The sequence below is a fragment of the Mauremys mutica genome, chromosome 1 (genome assembly GCF_020497125.1).
Source record: "Mauremys mutica isolate MM-2020 ecotype Southern chromosome 1, ASM2049712v1, whole genome shotgun sequence".
NCBI classification, from domain to species: domain Eukaryota; kingdom Metazoa; phylum Chordata; order Testudines; family Geoemydidae; genus Mauremys; species Mauremys mutica.
This window is the reverse complement of record NC_059072.1, coordinates 87,632,149-87,648,293: the sequence shown is the minus strand read 5'-3', so window position 1 is coordinate 87,648,293 and position 16,145 is coordinate 87,632,149. Positions and strand designations below refer to the sequence as shown.

The 16,145-nt window shown below is 42.3% G+C and overlaps 1 protein-coding gene across 3 annotated transcripts in view; it reads right to left on the bottom strand.

Annotated features, from left to right (window-relative positions):
- ANO4 (anoctamin 4) overlaps positions 1–16,145 on the bottom strand; it is a 257,266-nt gene that overhangs the window by 47,739 nt on the left and 193,382 nt on the right. For all 3 annotated transcript variants that reach the window (XM_045002152.1, XM_045002153.1, XM_045002154.1), the window contains 2 exons: positions 12,260–12,400; positions 2,510–2,674 (listed from right to left, as the gene is read on the bottom strand). In XM_045002152.1, coding sequence (XP_044858087.1) covers positions 2,510–2,674; positions 12,260–12,400 — 306 coding nt within the window. The remainder of the gene's footprint in view (positions 1–2,509; positions 2,675–12,259; positions 12,401–16,145) is intronic.

Genomic DNA, 16,145 nt, shown 5'->3' with positions numbered 1-16,145 from the left:
TGTTTCATGGTCATGCTTTAGTTAGTAGCTGTAAGGTTTAAGAAGTTTTTCTTGCAATACTCCACTTGATAGGTCAGAAAAAAAATCAACAAGGAACCTATTCATGGCTTTTTTCCATTATTTTAATTTTTTCCCCTTAACAGTAGAAGTCTTTGGGAGCTAGAAAGTGTAATCTACTTCTGTTCTGAGTTGTTTCATTGCTGCCTCAGGGCACACATGTTTGGAAGATTGGCGGTGAGTTCTTTGCTGACAGAGGTATACGCTGACTTATGTTTATTCTTCATAATGCCTATCACATGATCTAGGCATACTTTAAAAAAATAAAAAATTAAAAGCTACAGATTTTACACAAAATACATTAAAAAACATTTACAAACAGAGTCCTCAAACCAACTTTTCAACTCACTATTGGTCTCTATCCTATCCTTTTCCAATTTCTCAATCAACTCTCCCCTTTCTCTCCCTTGGGAAATGCATGGGAAACCAGACAAATCTTTCAACTTGTCCTAAAGGACACCAAATGCAGGCTTGAGTGTGCAAAGGAGGAAAAGGGAGTTCCTGTGGTGATGGCTTCTCACAGCCACTTTGAATGTAAACCGGGGCTGTTAGTTTGAATATCTCAGATGACTGCAAATAATTCAGTATCACATAGGAAGTGAAGTGGTCTCTCTAGTAGGCAGCATTTATACATGAATTGGTTGGAATTAACATCTTATACATCACACGGAAACTAAAGGCTTGTCTATGCTTACCGGGGGATTGATGCATGGTGATAGATGCATCAGCGGTCGATTTTAGTGGGTCTAGCGAAGACTCGCTAAATCGACTGCAGATCGCTCTCCCGTTGACTCTTCTACGCCGGCGGATTGAGAAGAGTCAGGGGAGTCAATGGCAGAGCATCTCCTGTCGACATTGTGTAGCTTGGACCCCATGGCAAGTAGATCTAAGCTACGTCAACTTGAGTTATGCTATTCATGTAACTTAAATTGCGTAGCTTAGATCGACTTTTCCCTGTAGTGTAGACAAGGCCTAATTGAGGAGTCAGTGTAGCTCATGGAGCTAAGGAATAATACACTTACGCAAGACACTCCACTTACTAAGTGGGGCAAGACATTCGGAATTAGCTGCAATTTTTGGATGGCTTGAAGATGTAGCTGTTTGTGAAGTGTTTGCAATAACACAACCTCGAGGTGGCAATGACATGGGTAACCGGCAACATTTGCATCTGAAGGAAAAGGATGCAACCATCTTGCCAAGAGCAGGTGACAGAAAAACACATCCAACAATCACTGCTACACGGATAGTCAGAAGCACCTGGGAAACCAACAAAACTCTCTCACCTTAGAGGATGGGAAAACTCACCCTTTACCTACCCAACCCATTGTGATCTACCCCACTGGAACTTTAACCACCTAGGAACAGATGGCCTTGGAATCCCTTTATCCCAGGCCCAATCAGACTCACAAGCCAGACTCAATCCACCCTCCCAGAATTCTCTCTTAGAATGCAGTGACTGGCATGCTTTTAGCATTAGAAGTAACTGATGGAACAGTTCATAGCCACTCAATGTCAATCCCTCCCTGTGAAGTTTTCAGTGCAAGTAAGTGCTCTCATGTAGAAAGAGAATCTGTATATATCTATCCCTAAGGGGAAAATTCTGCTGTGAATAAGAGAGGAGCAAGTTTGGCCCCTATATTAAAAAAGAACACTGCTTTTTTAAACAAAATAGTTTATATTTAAAGAATTACTTGCAATTTTCAGACAAATAGAAGAAATAACGCATAGGAGAAATCTGAATCAACTAGGCTTGAATATGTCCCTTTAAAATAATATAATTTGTAGACCTTTTCAAATATGTATTGTGAAATTTAAGTGAATTTTGAAGCCAATTACACAAGTATGGTAGGTACTAAGTGTCAAACCCAACAAGCATCCTCAACTCCCATTAAAGTCAGTAGCAACTGAGGGCATTCAGGAGCATGCAGACTGGGGCACATATAGATCAAGTGCCTGTACGCACTTTGCTTTAGATCCTAGCATGGGCAGTGGGTGGACCCCACTCCTGTCTGCCGGAGGGCCGATCCCCACCCCCCACCCCTGGCCACAGGAGCCCTGAGCGCACGCCCACCCACATGGCCAGAGGAGCTCCGAGCCACCGCAGCTGTGCCGTGCCTGCCCTCCCAAGACCCCAAGCTGCCCGGCTTTCCAAAGAACCTGAGCTTTTTATATGCGGCATGTAGGCTCCAGGGTGGCTGAGGAGGCAGTATCTGCAACTCAGCTTTCCAGGTTCATCAATAATCTCTGTGGAGTCCAGGGAGATTGCTGATGAACCCGGGAAGCTGAGTAGCAGATACCACCTCCTCAGCTGCCATGGAACCTGCATGGTGCATAATAATAAGCAAAAACTTCTTCCGGCAGAAGCCTAGCCCATGCAAACCGCCAAAACCGATAACCCAGCATCCTGGTCTATTATACCCACTGCTTATGGATCCTGGTTATCTCTACTTACCACATTCAGTAGCATGATGATGCAAAAGTTGATGCACACTGCAGTCCCTGTAGTTGCAACCTGAGAGTTATTCCTGATTAAAGCCCACTTAAAGGCAGCAAAAGTGCTGACAGTCACAACACGGTAAATAACAATGCCAAAAACAGCAGCAATCACCACACAGATCTAAAGGGGGTGGGGAAAAACAGAAAAGCCTGAAATTCCTCACAATTGGAATTGATTTCTTCCTGAAATTCTCAAGACTATAAAAATAAACCTATCTTAAAAAAACAAGTCCTGAAACATGCATCATTTTTTCCTGAGAGGGGTTTCATCTGGATTAATATCTAATTTCCTCTCCGTTTCCTATAATATAAAATATACTTGATATCTGATTAAAATCATGTCTACATTTAATCATTCTCTTGAAAAACACAACTGTTTTCTGTTTCCCAGTGTTAGTGAATGGTGCTTGATTGCTAGCTCTGGAAATCAAAGCTTCACCTCACTTACACTGAGTAAAATTCACCACTCCGGAGAGGGTCAGTACATGGCTTATGGCTCACATCAGTCATACTTTGAATATTTAAGTGGTACATAGGCTTTTGTGCTGCCCCTTTGCCTGGGGTGAATTTCATCCTGTGTTAAATACTGCACAGGAAGCAACAGCGAGTTTCGTCACACTACCTTAATAAGCTGCTTCACTGGACTATTTTGGAGGGATTATATTTAGGGATGGTAAATTCAATCTCTTTGATAATTTCATCCCTGGCATCTTTGATAATACTTAAAAAAGGTGTCTGATGTAGAAAATTTTGCAGTTGAGCTGAGGTCACTAAGTCAGTTGTGACATATCATACAGAATAGTTGGGCATTAAACTGTCATGACCAGCTTGTGTTCCTTTTGAGCCAGTCACCTAGAGATCAAACATTTTGTTATTAGCATGGGTGACTCATCTCATCCAGTCTACATTATATACTATTTTTAGCTATGTTACCATGTAATTAAATTTTCTTGACTAGAAACCAGTCAGGTTTGGTGTGTCCACATGTATTACTACAACCTGAATGCATTCTTAAAACCTGACAAAAATGTGATACATCATAGTTAATTAGGAAAAACAATCAACACTTCTTCCCTACCCCAGAATATCAAGCCATTTTCACATTCTTTTATTTACAGAATTGATTTAACAGCAGTTGGCATAAGCCATATGTAGAGAAACATGACAAGGAGGTTGAAGTGTGTGTGAACACGTAGGACCAGTTCATCTGATCCATTAAAGCTACTCTTTCCACTGTGGAAGCATAGAGCAGCCACAAACTTACCTTACTAGTGAGCTAGAGGACGATGCCCTGTGGACAAGGGGATTCCTAGGTGGTATAGAGTGGCCTTGGAAACTTCTATACCCACCCTTTCTCTAGACCCAGGTGTGGCTATCCCTATGCCCATATGGCCCCTACCTGTTGGAATGGATGGGCAGCCAGAGTAAAACACAGTAGTCCTGAGGCTGCTGTAATTTACACTAGGTACTAACTTGAGGCTGGACAGCCCTGGGTTTAGGGGACAGGGATGGACTTTCCAACACCTTCCCTTAGGGGGCTCGGGATTTTGGTTTTAATGTTTAAAGAGGCGTTTGGTCAGTCATAACTATTTAAGAGAAAAAATCATTAGTTTGACAGTAAAACAACTGAGATAAATTATTCTAATGGTAAAAAAGTGATTAAAATTGTCTCCACTCATTTTAAAAATTTGAGCGGAAACTCTTCTATTCTAACTCTAAGCCACAAAGGTTCTGATAGGCATACAAATGTCACAGTTACAAAGAATCATTTCTGGCTTAGGGCTCCCAGTGTTAAATTCAGGATTTGTAAGTTTCTTTCAGGGAAGATTGTAACCACATAACAAATACGAAGAAATGTGACTCATATTCACAGATTCAGGAATTTAACAATACGAGCCATTTTAAAGCTGTTTTAGCTTCTTCAAGAATAAGCCTCTAGGGTTGGATCAATCACCAATTCCTCAAGTATGGCAAAGGCTTATACGCTGAATTCCATAATCAGAGTATTAGGAATAGGATTTAAATATCTGATTTCCCCATTTTATTCACCAACATACAGGGTTTTTTTTTTAAAGATAGAAACTAGCAGTCAAGTTTCATGCTACTCCTCATCTTTATACCTTGTCAGTTTCATTATTAGGAGCAATAAGACTATAAGAATGGCCAGACTAGGTCAGAGGAATGGTTCGTCTAGCCCAGTACCCTGTCTTTGGACAATGGCCAATGTCAGATGCTTCAAAGGGAAGGCACAGAACAAGGCAATTATTGAATGGGCCATTCCCTGTAATCCAGTCCCAATTCAGGCCTTCACAACATCCCCTGGCAAAGAGTTCCACACATTAACTGCTTTCTGTGAAGAAGTGCTTCTTTTTGTTTGTTTTAAACCTGCTGCCTATTAATTTCATCAGGTGAATCCCAGGTTCTTGAGTTATATGAAGTGGTAAATATTACATTCACTTTCTCCACAACATTCATGATTTTATAGTCTTCTATTACATCCCCCGTTAATCGTCTCTTTTCCAACCTGAACAGTCCCAGTCTTTTTAATCTCTCCTCACCTGGAAACTGTTCTATACCCTTAATTATTTTTGTTGCTTTTCTCTGTACCTTTTCCAATTCTAATATATCTTTTTTGAGACACGATGACCAGAATTGCACACAGTATCCAAGATGTGGATTTATATTTATCATGGATTTATATAGTGGCATTATGATATTTTCTGTCTTATTATCTATCCCTTTCCTAATGGTTCCTAACATTTGGTTAGCTTTTTCGACTGCTGCTGCATATTGATTGGATGTTTTCAGAGAATTATCCATAATGACTCCATGATCTCTTTCTTGAGTGGTAACAACTAAATTAGACCCCCTCATTTTGTATGTATAGTTGGGATTAAGTTTTCCAGTATGAACTAGTTTGCATTTATCAGCATTGAATTTCATCTGCCATTTTGTTGCCCAATCACCCAAGCTTTGTGAGATCCCTTTGTAACTCTTCACAATCTACTTTGGACTTACTTATCTTGAGTAATTTTGTATCATCTGCAAACTTTGCCATCTCCCTGTTTACCTTCTTTTTCAGATAATTTATGAATATGTGGAACAGCACTGGTCCCAATATAGATCCCTGGGGGACCCTGCTATTTACCTCTCCATTCTGAAAACTAACCATTTATTCCTTCCCTCTCTCATATCCCATGACTGCTTACGAGCCTTTGGTATGGGACCATGTCAAGGGTTTTCTGAAAGTCCAAGTACACTATATCCACTAGATTATCCCTGTCCATATGTTTGTTGACCCCCTTAAAGATTTCTAATAGATTAGTGAGGCATAATTTACCTTTACAAAAGCAGTGTTGGCTCTTCAACATATCATGTTCATCTATGTGTAAGAACATAAGAAAGGCCGTACCGGGTCAGACCAAAGGTCCATCTAGCCCAGTATCTGTCTACCGACAGTGGCCAATGCCAGGTGCCCCAGAGGGAGTGAACCTAATAGGCAATGATCAAGTGATCTCTCTCCTGCCATCCATCTCCATCCTCTGACAAACAGAGGCTAGTGTCTGATAATGCTCTTCTTTACTATAGTTTTCACCAATTTGTCAGTCATCTGGTACAGAAGATGATTTAAGTGTTAGGTTACTTAACTTAGTTAAGTTAGTAGTTCTGAAATTTCATATTTGAGTTCCCTCTGAATTCTTGGCTGAATACCATCTGGCCCTGATGACTTGTTACTGTTTATCAATTTGTTCCAAAACCTCCTCTATCGATGCCTCAATCTGGACTGCTCCTCAGATTTGTCACCTAAAAAGAATGGCTCAGGTTTGGGAATCTCCCTCATATCCTTTGCAGTGAAGACTGATCAAAAAAGTCATATAGCTTCTCTGCAATGGCCTCGTCTTCCTTGAGTGTTCTTTTAGCACCTCAATCATCCAATGATCCCACTGATTGGCAAACTTCCTGCTTCTGATGCAAAACTAATAGGGAAATCTAGGATGGCACAACTAAATGCTACAGCATATCTGAAAGATTTTCATGTCATCCAATACACATATATACATACATACATATATCTATATCTATATCTATATCTATCTATATCTATATCTCACCTAAATATTCCCACCCAGCCCCCATCCCTTCCCTTAAATTACCCAGGATATCTCACTAACACTTTACTTTGGAAAACACCATAACATTATCCATAGAGCTATTTTTGAGTCAGCACAATATTGATATTTTATTTCTGGATTTTAAATTGACAGCACAAGCTTACTTTTGATGTTAAGCAGATATCACTCACTGGGAATCTAACCGGACAATATATTAAAGACAAATATAAGATTGATCTTCACCAGTAGGTGGAGTGATTGGGCAAAACTCTTATTTCAATGCACTAACATTCTAAGGAGCCTGCAGTGTGTTTATCATTGACACTACTGTTCGTAACAACAGAATGCATTTGACTTTGCAGGGGTATCTCCAAAACCAAACTATATTAAGGCATCCAGATATCGAAGTAAGTAGAAATTTTCAGGGTGGCAGTTGGAAGGTGGAGCGGGCTACAGCCCCATTAGCTTTGTGATTCAACCACTTCTCTTTATGGAGGTGAATGAAGGTCTAAGCAGAACCTGGTGACGATTGGGTTTACTGAAACATACAGAACTACTTTTATTTTAAGTTTTACAAAACATCCTTTTCTCTCATTTTAAGATACTGTTTTTCAAGGATATTTCATTTTTAAAAATCCATCTATTTCTAACCCAGTGGAAGCCTGTGCTATTCAAACAATAACAAACAAAAACAAAAAGTCAATTTTGAAAATAATTCTTGGCTTGTTTCTAAGATTAACAAGGTGGGGAAGGGAGGCTAAAATAATACAGTCCAGAATTTGTTTTGCCAAAGCCAAATAGTACTTGAATATCCAGGCTTCCAAGTTCTGACTTAAATCTAAACCTCATGATTTTTCAAGTGATCTCCGACTTTGGCAAAAGAAGTGACATCATCCCAAATGATAATTTCAAGAACTTTTCACTAAGGTAAAGCACAAAGCACTCTGTTTGTTTAAAAAAGAGAAAAAGGCAATTTGGAAGATAGATACATTCATGCTGGCTTTAGATCGTGAGATATTTGATTAAGTGTTTAGCATTTGAAGTTAGTATTAGCTGCAGTTTAAAAGACCTCTCATAGGTCAAAAAGGTTATATAAATACTTCACCCTGTGTACAAATGAATTTGCACTGATTATCAATAGTGAAGAAGGCAGGAAGCAGCTGGTGACACAAACCCTAAAAAAAATTGGTCATTTTGGATGGGAATTAGTGCAACCTAGCTCAGAAAGGGGGCAGCAAACAGGGTTCTGGAGTGTTTTTTTTTTAATGCAAGTGTTGCATTCTGAAAATAAGATCAGTTGCAGGTAGAAAGATCCTGAATTTTAAGATAATCTTGTGTCTAATCTATTATGAAAAGGTGGTGACAGCCAGCCTCCACTACGAAGTCCTCGGTTAGCCTTTATAACTTTGTATTGGAAAACTGATTTAGCTTAACAATTGACAGATTTATTTTGGAAGAAAAGAAGAATATTTCCTCAAAGTTTTTCTTTAAAATCACCCTCTAACTGAGTTTTGAGTTAAACGTCATTATAAAACTATCCTGATTTGAAACTTTGACTTGTGTAATTTTCTTTTTCTCCCTATAGATCAGCTTTCTTACTCTTTCAGACTTTCCAGATAATAAAAGTTACTTGAAAACCTATATCAGCAATATCTGAAGAAAATAAGTTGTAATTAAGCAAACTTACTGATCATTTTTACTGTGGATAGTTTTGGGCCCAAACCTGCTAACACTGATATCACTGGGAGTTATGTCCCACTCATAGTTCCATTAACACTAGTGGATGTTTTGCCACAATCTTCAATGGAAGCAAAACCAGGCACTTCAAAGTATATTAAGTTAAACCATGGAGGACACTTTTAGTGTGCAATGAGAGTGTCAACAGGGGAAGTTAGTGCAGAATAGCTAATGTGTGCAGTAAATTCACACCCTAGTTTACTGTGCAATAACTTTCCCGTGTAGGCAATCCAACTACAAATCCAGATTAATAATGCCTATCTAACTTTATAAAGAGCTTTAAGATCTACATATGTAAAAATACTATGTAAGCGCAAGGCATTTCATTAGCCACCATATCCAAATGGGGTGACTACGGCACAAACTGATTCAATGATTTAGCTGGGGAATTATGGCTGAGTGGGTTAGGCACAAGTTCCAAAACCAAAATACACTTGTACCCCGATATAACACGACCTGATATAACACGAATTCAGATATAACGCGGTAAAGCAGTGCTCCGGCGGGGGCTAGGCTGCACACTCCAGTGAATCAAAGCAAGTTCGATATAACGTGGTTTCACCTATAACGTGGTAAGATTTTTTTGGCTCCTGTTATATCGAGGTAGCGATGTACTTGGGTTCTAACCTTGCACCTGACACTTAATTTGCTACACTTGCGTTAGCACTTTTCACCAGTGTAAATTTGTAAATGTAAGTAAGTAAGTAAATAAATAAATAATTGGTACTTTGGAGAGAGACTCTCAACTCCACAATTCAGGAAAACATCTCTAATAATAAAATCCTTACCCACATGCTTAACTTTAAGCATATGCTTAAGTGCTTTCTTAAATAAGGGTCCAAATGTTGACTGTTAAGTCTAATTAACTATGAGAATTTGTTCTGAAATTTTGAACAATTTAAATACTTTTCCAGATTAAAAGACTTTATAATGGTTCACTTTGGGTATTTGTGTGAATGTTTATTTATGTTCCTCTATCAGCTTAAAGTTATCCAACTACAAAATTGAAAACATGCATAGAACTCACTTATTAGCCTGAGGCAGGCTTCCTGTTTTGTCTTGTTTTTTAACCAGTTTCCATACAGTGTTTAGCTATCACAGTGATAATCATTTATAAAATCCTGAAAGTTTGAGTTTGACATTGGAGCATATTATAAGCAGTTTTCAAGGATGGGAATCGTAAAAGGTTTAAGACATTGCCTTTGTTAGAAAAGTAGAGGTGATTTTCTGCTATTGAAGCCGATGGAGAAGATAAAAAGTCAATGTACAATGCATTCTACACAGTTCCTGGTTTTGGTGAATATCAGAATACCTAGTGCTTACAAAGCACTTTTCCCCACTGAACTTAAAGCACTTTATAAAGTAAGTACCATTATGTCCATTTTGTAGATGGGGAAATTGGCACACAGAGAGATGAAGACTTCCTCAAGGTCACCAACAGACCACTATGTGAGAGCCAGGAACAGTCATAATTTATAATCAAAGTGCTTCCTATAAATACAGTTGGCCAAATTTGGAGAAATTTGGCTTTGGCTTCATAGGTGCTGGAACTAGCTTGAAATAGTAACATATCAAAATACATATCATAATTGAAATAATAGTAACAATCCAAACACGTGGTTTCCGCCTTCAGGGCCCCCACTATAAAAATTGTTCCAGCACCCCTGTTTGGCTGCTGATTGAACACAATATTTTGGTGAATCCCAAATCCGACCCTTGCGACGGGTACAGGAGCATATGGCCAGGCACATGAAGATGCTTGTTGCTCTCTGCTTCCCAAGTTCCAATCTCAGAGCGTGGGTTTGCCTAGCACCACAATTTCATGATGCCAACACCTTTTTCATGATTCCAACACCTAAAAGGTATTTGTTGAACTCAAAGTTTAGGTTCAGCAAAACCTGGTTCTGATTTCCACCCTAATCATTTGCCAAGCCCTAATTACATACTTTTTGACTTCCTTATGTAATGAAGTGGTGAGCATGGTATGAGCATGGGGTCTGAACAGGGGGACCAGGGACTCAGCTCTGACCTGACTGATGGTCTTGCACAAATCATTTAACTTCCTTGCTTCAATTTTCCCACCTAAAAATAGTGACATTGATACTTACTTACCTACATTGAACAGATTAATTAGTACCTGTCATGAACTTTGAAGTTCATAAAGACGTTAGTTTGTAAAGTCTCATATAAGTGACAGGTATAATTCATAATAATAAAAACAAATAGTTATCCTAGTGAGTACCAATCACATCATCACATTGAATAATCATCTCAGCAGAATAGGCCTTCCTAATGACATTTTTCAGTAGGCAACCTTAGTAAATTCTTATACAAGCCAATTCCTTGAGGGGAAAAAAAAACAAACCTGAAAAAACTTGTACTTCAGAAGGTAAATTTGAACTAGTTACTGTACGAGAGCCAATGGGCCTGATTTTCAAGTTGTCATACAGGAAAACTGCCTTTGACTTCAGGGATTTGAACCTCAGTTTTTACTACAACAGAACTCACTGAAGTCAGTGGGATGCTGCATGAATAAGGATCGAGCAAAACTTGGGTGAGGACTTTGAGATTTGCCCTGTTTTTACTTATTTATTGTAAGGCAGTAACTAAATCATTGTGAATGAGTCCATATTTTCATTCTAAGCCAGTTCCCTGCGTGTGTCCCTGGCTGTAGGCTTGCTGGATACCACACAGATTCTGATCCCAATTCTACCAGTGTAAATCCATAGTAACTCTACTGAAGTCGGTGGAGCTACTCCAGATTAACAATGCTGATTAGCATGAATTAAAACAAATCCTCTTTTATGTTTTTAACACATGGGTATTTTTTACTGAAAGATTTTGTTTGTATGTCAATTGATTAATTCCCTTTTATTTTATGAATAGCATTTATGATTGTAACCTTCATTGTGGTTTAGAACCTCGATGTTGTGGCAGGAACATTGTGTGCCTGGAAACTGCAACAGGACCACCAAGGGGCCTCAACACTGAATAATTCTATCCTGGTTGTTACTGGCAGAGCCATTGATTTTTAACAACTCTCTGCCAGCATGGAAAATCCCAGCAGAAGAACAGAAACAGAAAAAGGCACTTGAAATTGCTTTTGAAAGTAAAATGCTCTTTAGAAAGGGGAATCGTTCCAATACGAGAATGAGAAGACACACACACATCTGGAGAAAGGGGAACAGAGGCCTTCCCCTATGGACATTGACCAAAAACCAAAGGGCTCTCGAAAGAACTCAGGGGTGAGGGGAGAGGAGTTGTGTTCAGGTGTTTGTTGTTTTGCCTAGATCTGTACTCTCCTCTGCTAAGAGTAAAGTGCATATTTAAGAAGTTCCTTTGCAAAGCTGGTGTTCCTGACATTATCTGCTATGTATCCCTAAAGAATAAAAACTGGAGTGCTCATAGAGGTGCAATTCGGGCCGGTGGAAGTAGGGCATGCATAAGTTGCTGCTGAGGGACCGCACTAGTTTCAGGGCTAAGGGCAGTTGCATGTGGAGTCCCACATCCCCAGGAAGGGGACCAGACAGGGAGTCTGCACCTGAGGAGTGTGCCTGAGATGCCAAAAGTAGAAACAGTGTCTTGACTCTGTCCAGACCCAGCTGGCTAGAAGCACGTGGGATCCAAAGGTTGTGTTCAGTATAGCAGACTGGTAACCATCCACAAGGGGAGCGAGGGGTGGGGGGCCTCAACCCTGGCTGTAACAGACAGTACAATCTTTAAACCAGAGTATAAACTACAATTCCCCCTCTCTATTCAGACTAACCAAATGATCCGTTTTCCAAAATTTCTACTCTGCCATTTTTAAACTAAACTTTTCCTTCTTCTAACTGGAAAGGAAATAAGCATTCTCAAACCATAAAAAATATTCCAGATGCAGAAACAATAAGTCTGCTGCATTTATCTGCAAATGCTTGATAAGGCTCTGGTTTTCCAGATATGGGATTCATCCGTTCTTTCTTGGAGTACTTTGCTTCAAACTGGGGACGTATTTCTTCCTAAAAAAGAAATGAGCATTTTTTAAGTACAATACAGTTAAGCAAGGTCAAATTTCAGATCACTTTTTTCATAAAATTATTTCTAGTAATACATCAGTGAAGTGCCAGACACTTAAATCAGGAAATCAGTTGGGAAATCAGCAGCTCTTAATGAGGAAAACAGATCAATGTAAGAAAAAGGCATCTAAATTCACAGAATTACGTCCATAAAATTTAGCAAACTCCCCAGTTAGTTATTATCATAAACAAGAGTGTTTGAAAATGTATATCTGTAAACAATATTGTTTCAAAGATGACACCAGGAAATTTTCTAGGATTTTGATAGTAGACGGTAGCAATTCAGCAAAGCAGGAATAAAATTGCACTTAATCCTTTTTCCAAGCTCACTTGTAAATAAAACTGCTTGCTAGATGCTTGTGTACCCTCCCAGTTTTAGCAAGAGGTGCCTCATTGTTTGAAAAAGTATTTTGCTCCTCATTATTACTGATTTATCTCTGAATGTGGGGAAAGTTAGATATAGGGCAGTATTTAAAGCTGTTCCTATTAGCAGAATTTCTTCATCCCTTACTCAGGCAACATTCTCTTTGGCCCTCATTTCCAGCTTGTAGTGAGGCGGCCTGGCTCCCAGCCGCCCCAGAGAGGGACGAGCCCCTCCGGATGCCAAAGTGGGCGGAACCACTGGCGCCTGCGCCCGCCCGCCAGAGGTCAAGGCGCAGGACAAGAAATATAAAAGCCGAACCCCAGGGCTCAGAAGCTGCCTGGCCACCGGAGAGGCCGGACGCTGGTGCCCTAGCTCCCACTGAGGAGACTCCTGCTGCCTGTGACTGCCCCGAGGACTGGCCATACCCACTGAGGCCGACACCAACCAGACGCCGGAGAAGCTAGTAAGCCTACCAGCAAGAAGGGACCCAGAGGAGCTGCCCAGCTTACTGCTCGTGCAGTACCCCGAGGAGCCCATGGTGCTCGATGCCGTGGAGGACGCCGACCAGACACAGGTACTGCTAGAGGGGGAGGTCGGAAGTAGCCCGGGGGCAGCCGACCCTAGTCTGGCTGTGGCACACCCAGAGCTGATGTCAGTGTGTTGCGGCCAGGATCCCCACTGACACAGCAGCAGGTCGCCTGCGCTGTCAGGGCCCCGGGCTGGGACACAGTGGAGTGGGTGGGCCTGCGTCCCCCCTGCCACCCCACTCACGGGTGGCAGTCTCCCCCTCACCCCAACGCTCAGGACCAGGAGCCTGGGCTTTACTCTTGAACTGTTTGTTTGCTGCCCCGCCCTGACCCAGGGCCTGGGCTTAGTACTGAACTCTGTGCTCAGCCCGGTTGAGGGCCTGAGCTCCCGACTGGGCACTTGCGGCCTGCCCTTATCCAGGGCCACCAGTCACTGAACTATTTGCTCAGCCCCTGCCGGAGGGCCTGAGCCCTTGACTGTTTCCTGCCCCACCAGGCTAATTCGCCGACTCACCAGACTTGTGTAGTGAGGCGGCCTGGCTCCCAGCCGCCCCAGAGAGGGGCGACCCCAACAGCACACGCCTACACAGCTGCATTAAGTGGCTCCCGCCAGCCCCCTTGCTCTTGCTCTCCCAGCTTTGCCCCCTCTTGTAGATAGGGAATTCCAATAGGATGCGGCATCACTCCTTTAAGTGACAGTGGAAGACAGACACAGCAAAACAAAAGAAAACACAAACCAGCTCTCCAGGTTGTCTCTGTCCTGGGAGAGAATTAGGGCAGGTCTGTTCTTGCAATGGTGCAGCTGTGACACCTTGCTATGCCAATGGAAGAGCTTCTCCTGTTGCCATAGTTAATCCACCTCCACAAGAGGCTGTAGCTATGATGACAAGAGAAGCCCTCCTGCTGACAGTACTGTCTACACCGGTGGCTAGGTTGGTATAACCGCATTGCTCAAGGGAGTGAATTTTTCACACTCCTGATCAATGTAGTTAGGCTGATGTAAGTTTATAGTGTAGACCTGGCCTTAGCCTCTCAAAGATCCTTTGAAGGAAGGAGTCAGTCCTAACTGAAATGGACACAAAACAACACAGATGCCCCCTCTCAGCAAGGAAGCTACATAATAGGAGAGTACCCCTGTTCCTCTTCCCAGCCTCTAAGCCCCCTGCTCAGCTCTCCCAGCCTCCTTGCTGTCTCCCAGCTCTGCCCTCTCCTCCAGCCCCAGACAGTTGGGGAGGCTCGGGAAGGCAGGGGTTGGAGAGCAAACATGCCCCCACTCACCCAACAGTGATGGCTCCGGTCCTGATTCCTTGCTCCCTGCAACCTGCTCCATACACTAGGTTGCAATGCCACTCACTCAGATTTGGCCTGGCTGCCCCACTGACATCCATAATGCTCAGTAAATCCCAATCCCAAATCCAAGCAGGTTAAACTGTAAAGGGGCTGCATGTGTAAGAAATGCACAAACGACCGATACTGGGGTGTCAGAGCTCATGGAAAGGCAGTTTGAATGTATTGTTACAATGTTTTGTTAGTTTCTTTAAGTGTCTTTTCATTGTGAGGATTCCACCCCTGATGGGCTTGAATCTAAACCCCTCAAATCAAAATTCAGCACTTCAGCCCCTTGAGTGCCTAATGTCCAATATCTGTTAGCCGCAACAGCAGCTTTTCTGTGCTTCTAATCTGGGTGGGCTTATAACCAGTAGGAGGCAAGACTAGGGGCCAAGGAACGTACTGGCCGCCGCTTCCAGCAGCTCCCATTGGCCTGGAGCAGCGAACCGCGGCCACTGGGAGCCGCGATCAGCCGAACCTGAAGACGCAGCAGGTAAACAAACCGGCCCGGCCCGCCAGGGTTTTTCCCTGAACAAACGGCGGCCCACGTTTGGGAACCACTGCTCTAGACCAGTGGTGGGCAGACTGCGGGCTGCATGCGGCCCATCAGGGTAATCTGATTGCGGGCTGCGAGACGTTTTGTTGACATTGACCGTCCTCAGGCATGGCCCCCCCCTCCGCAGCTCCGACTGGACGGGAATGGCGAACTGCAGCCACTGGGAGCTGCGGGGGGGCCGTGCCTGCAGATGGTCAATGTCAGCAAAATGTCTCGCGGTCCATGATCAGATTGCCCTGATGGGCCGCAGGTTGCCCACCACTGCTCTAGACACATGGGTAACAGTCCCAAAGCAATCCTGGGACTGGTCTGACAGCCTGTGTGCACTGCCAGCGAAGCTCCCTGCTGCATAGGAGTCTGTTTTCAGTTCTTTAGCAGCCCCTTTATACGCTGGGATTCCACGGGGGCTCTCCACTTGGCCCAAAGCAGCCATTTGTTTTCCTTTGTATTTTTCACTTATTTCCTCCACCACCAGTGTTAAAGAAAACCCATCATGTCAGCAAATAAGCAAATGTAACATCATGTGGCCTCTTCCCAAAGAGACAATTTCTGTCCCTAGGCTGAGAAGTCTGGTTCTGTGCTGGGAAAATCTAAAGTGACCCTGGGGAAGGAATTCTTTCCCACAGGCAGCAGAATAGCAGTCAAGCCACTGTAACCATTAAAAAAACAGGAGTACTTGTGGCACATTAGAGACTAACAAATTTATTTCAGCATAAGCTTTCGTGGGCTACAGCTCACTTCTTTGGATGCATAGAATGGATCACACAGACAGGAGTGTAATGACCCAACCATTCCCAGTCGAGCTGAACTCGAATTAATATGCAAATTAGATACAATTAATTTAGGTTTAAACAGAGACTGGAAAGGGTTGGGTCACTACACTAATTGATTCTATTTCCCTGTTAAGTTCTC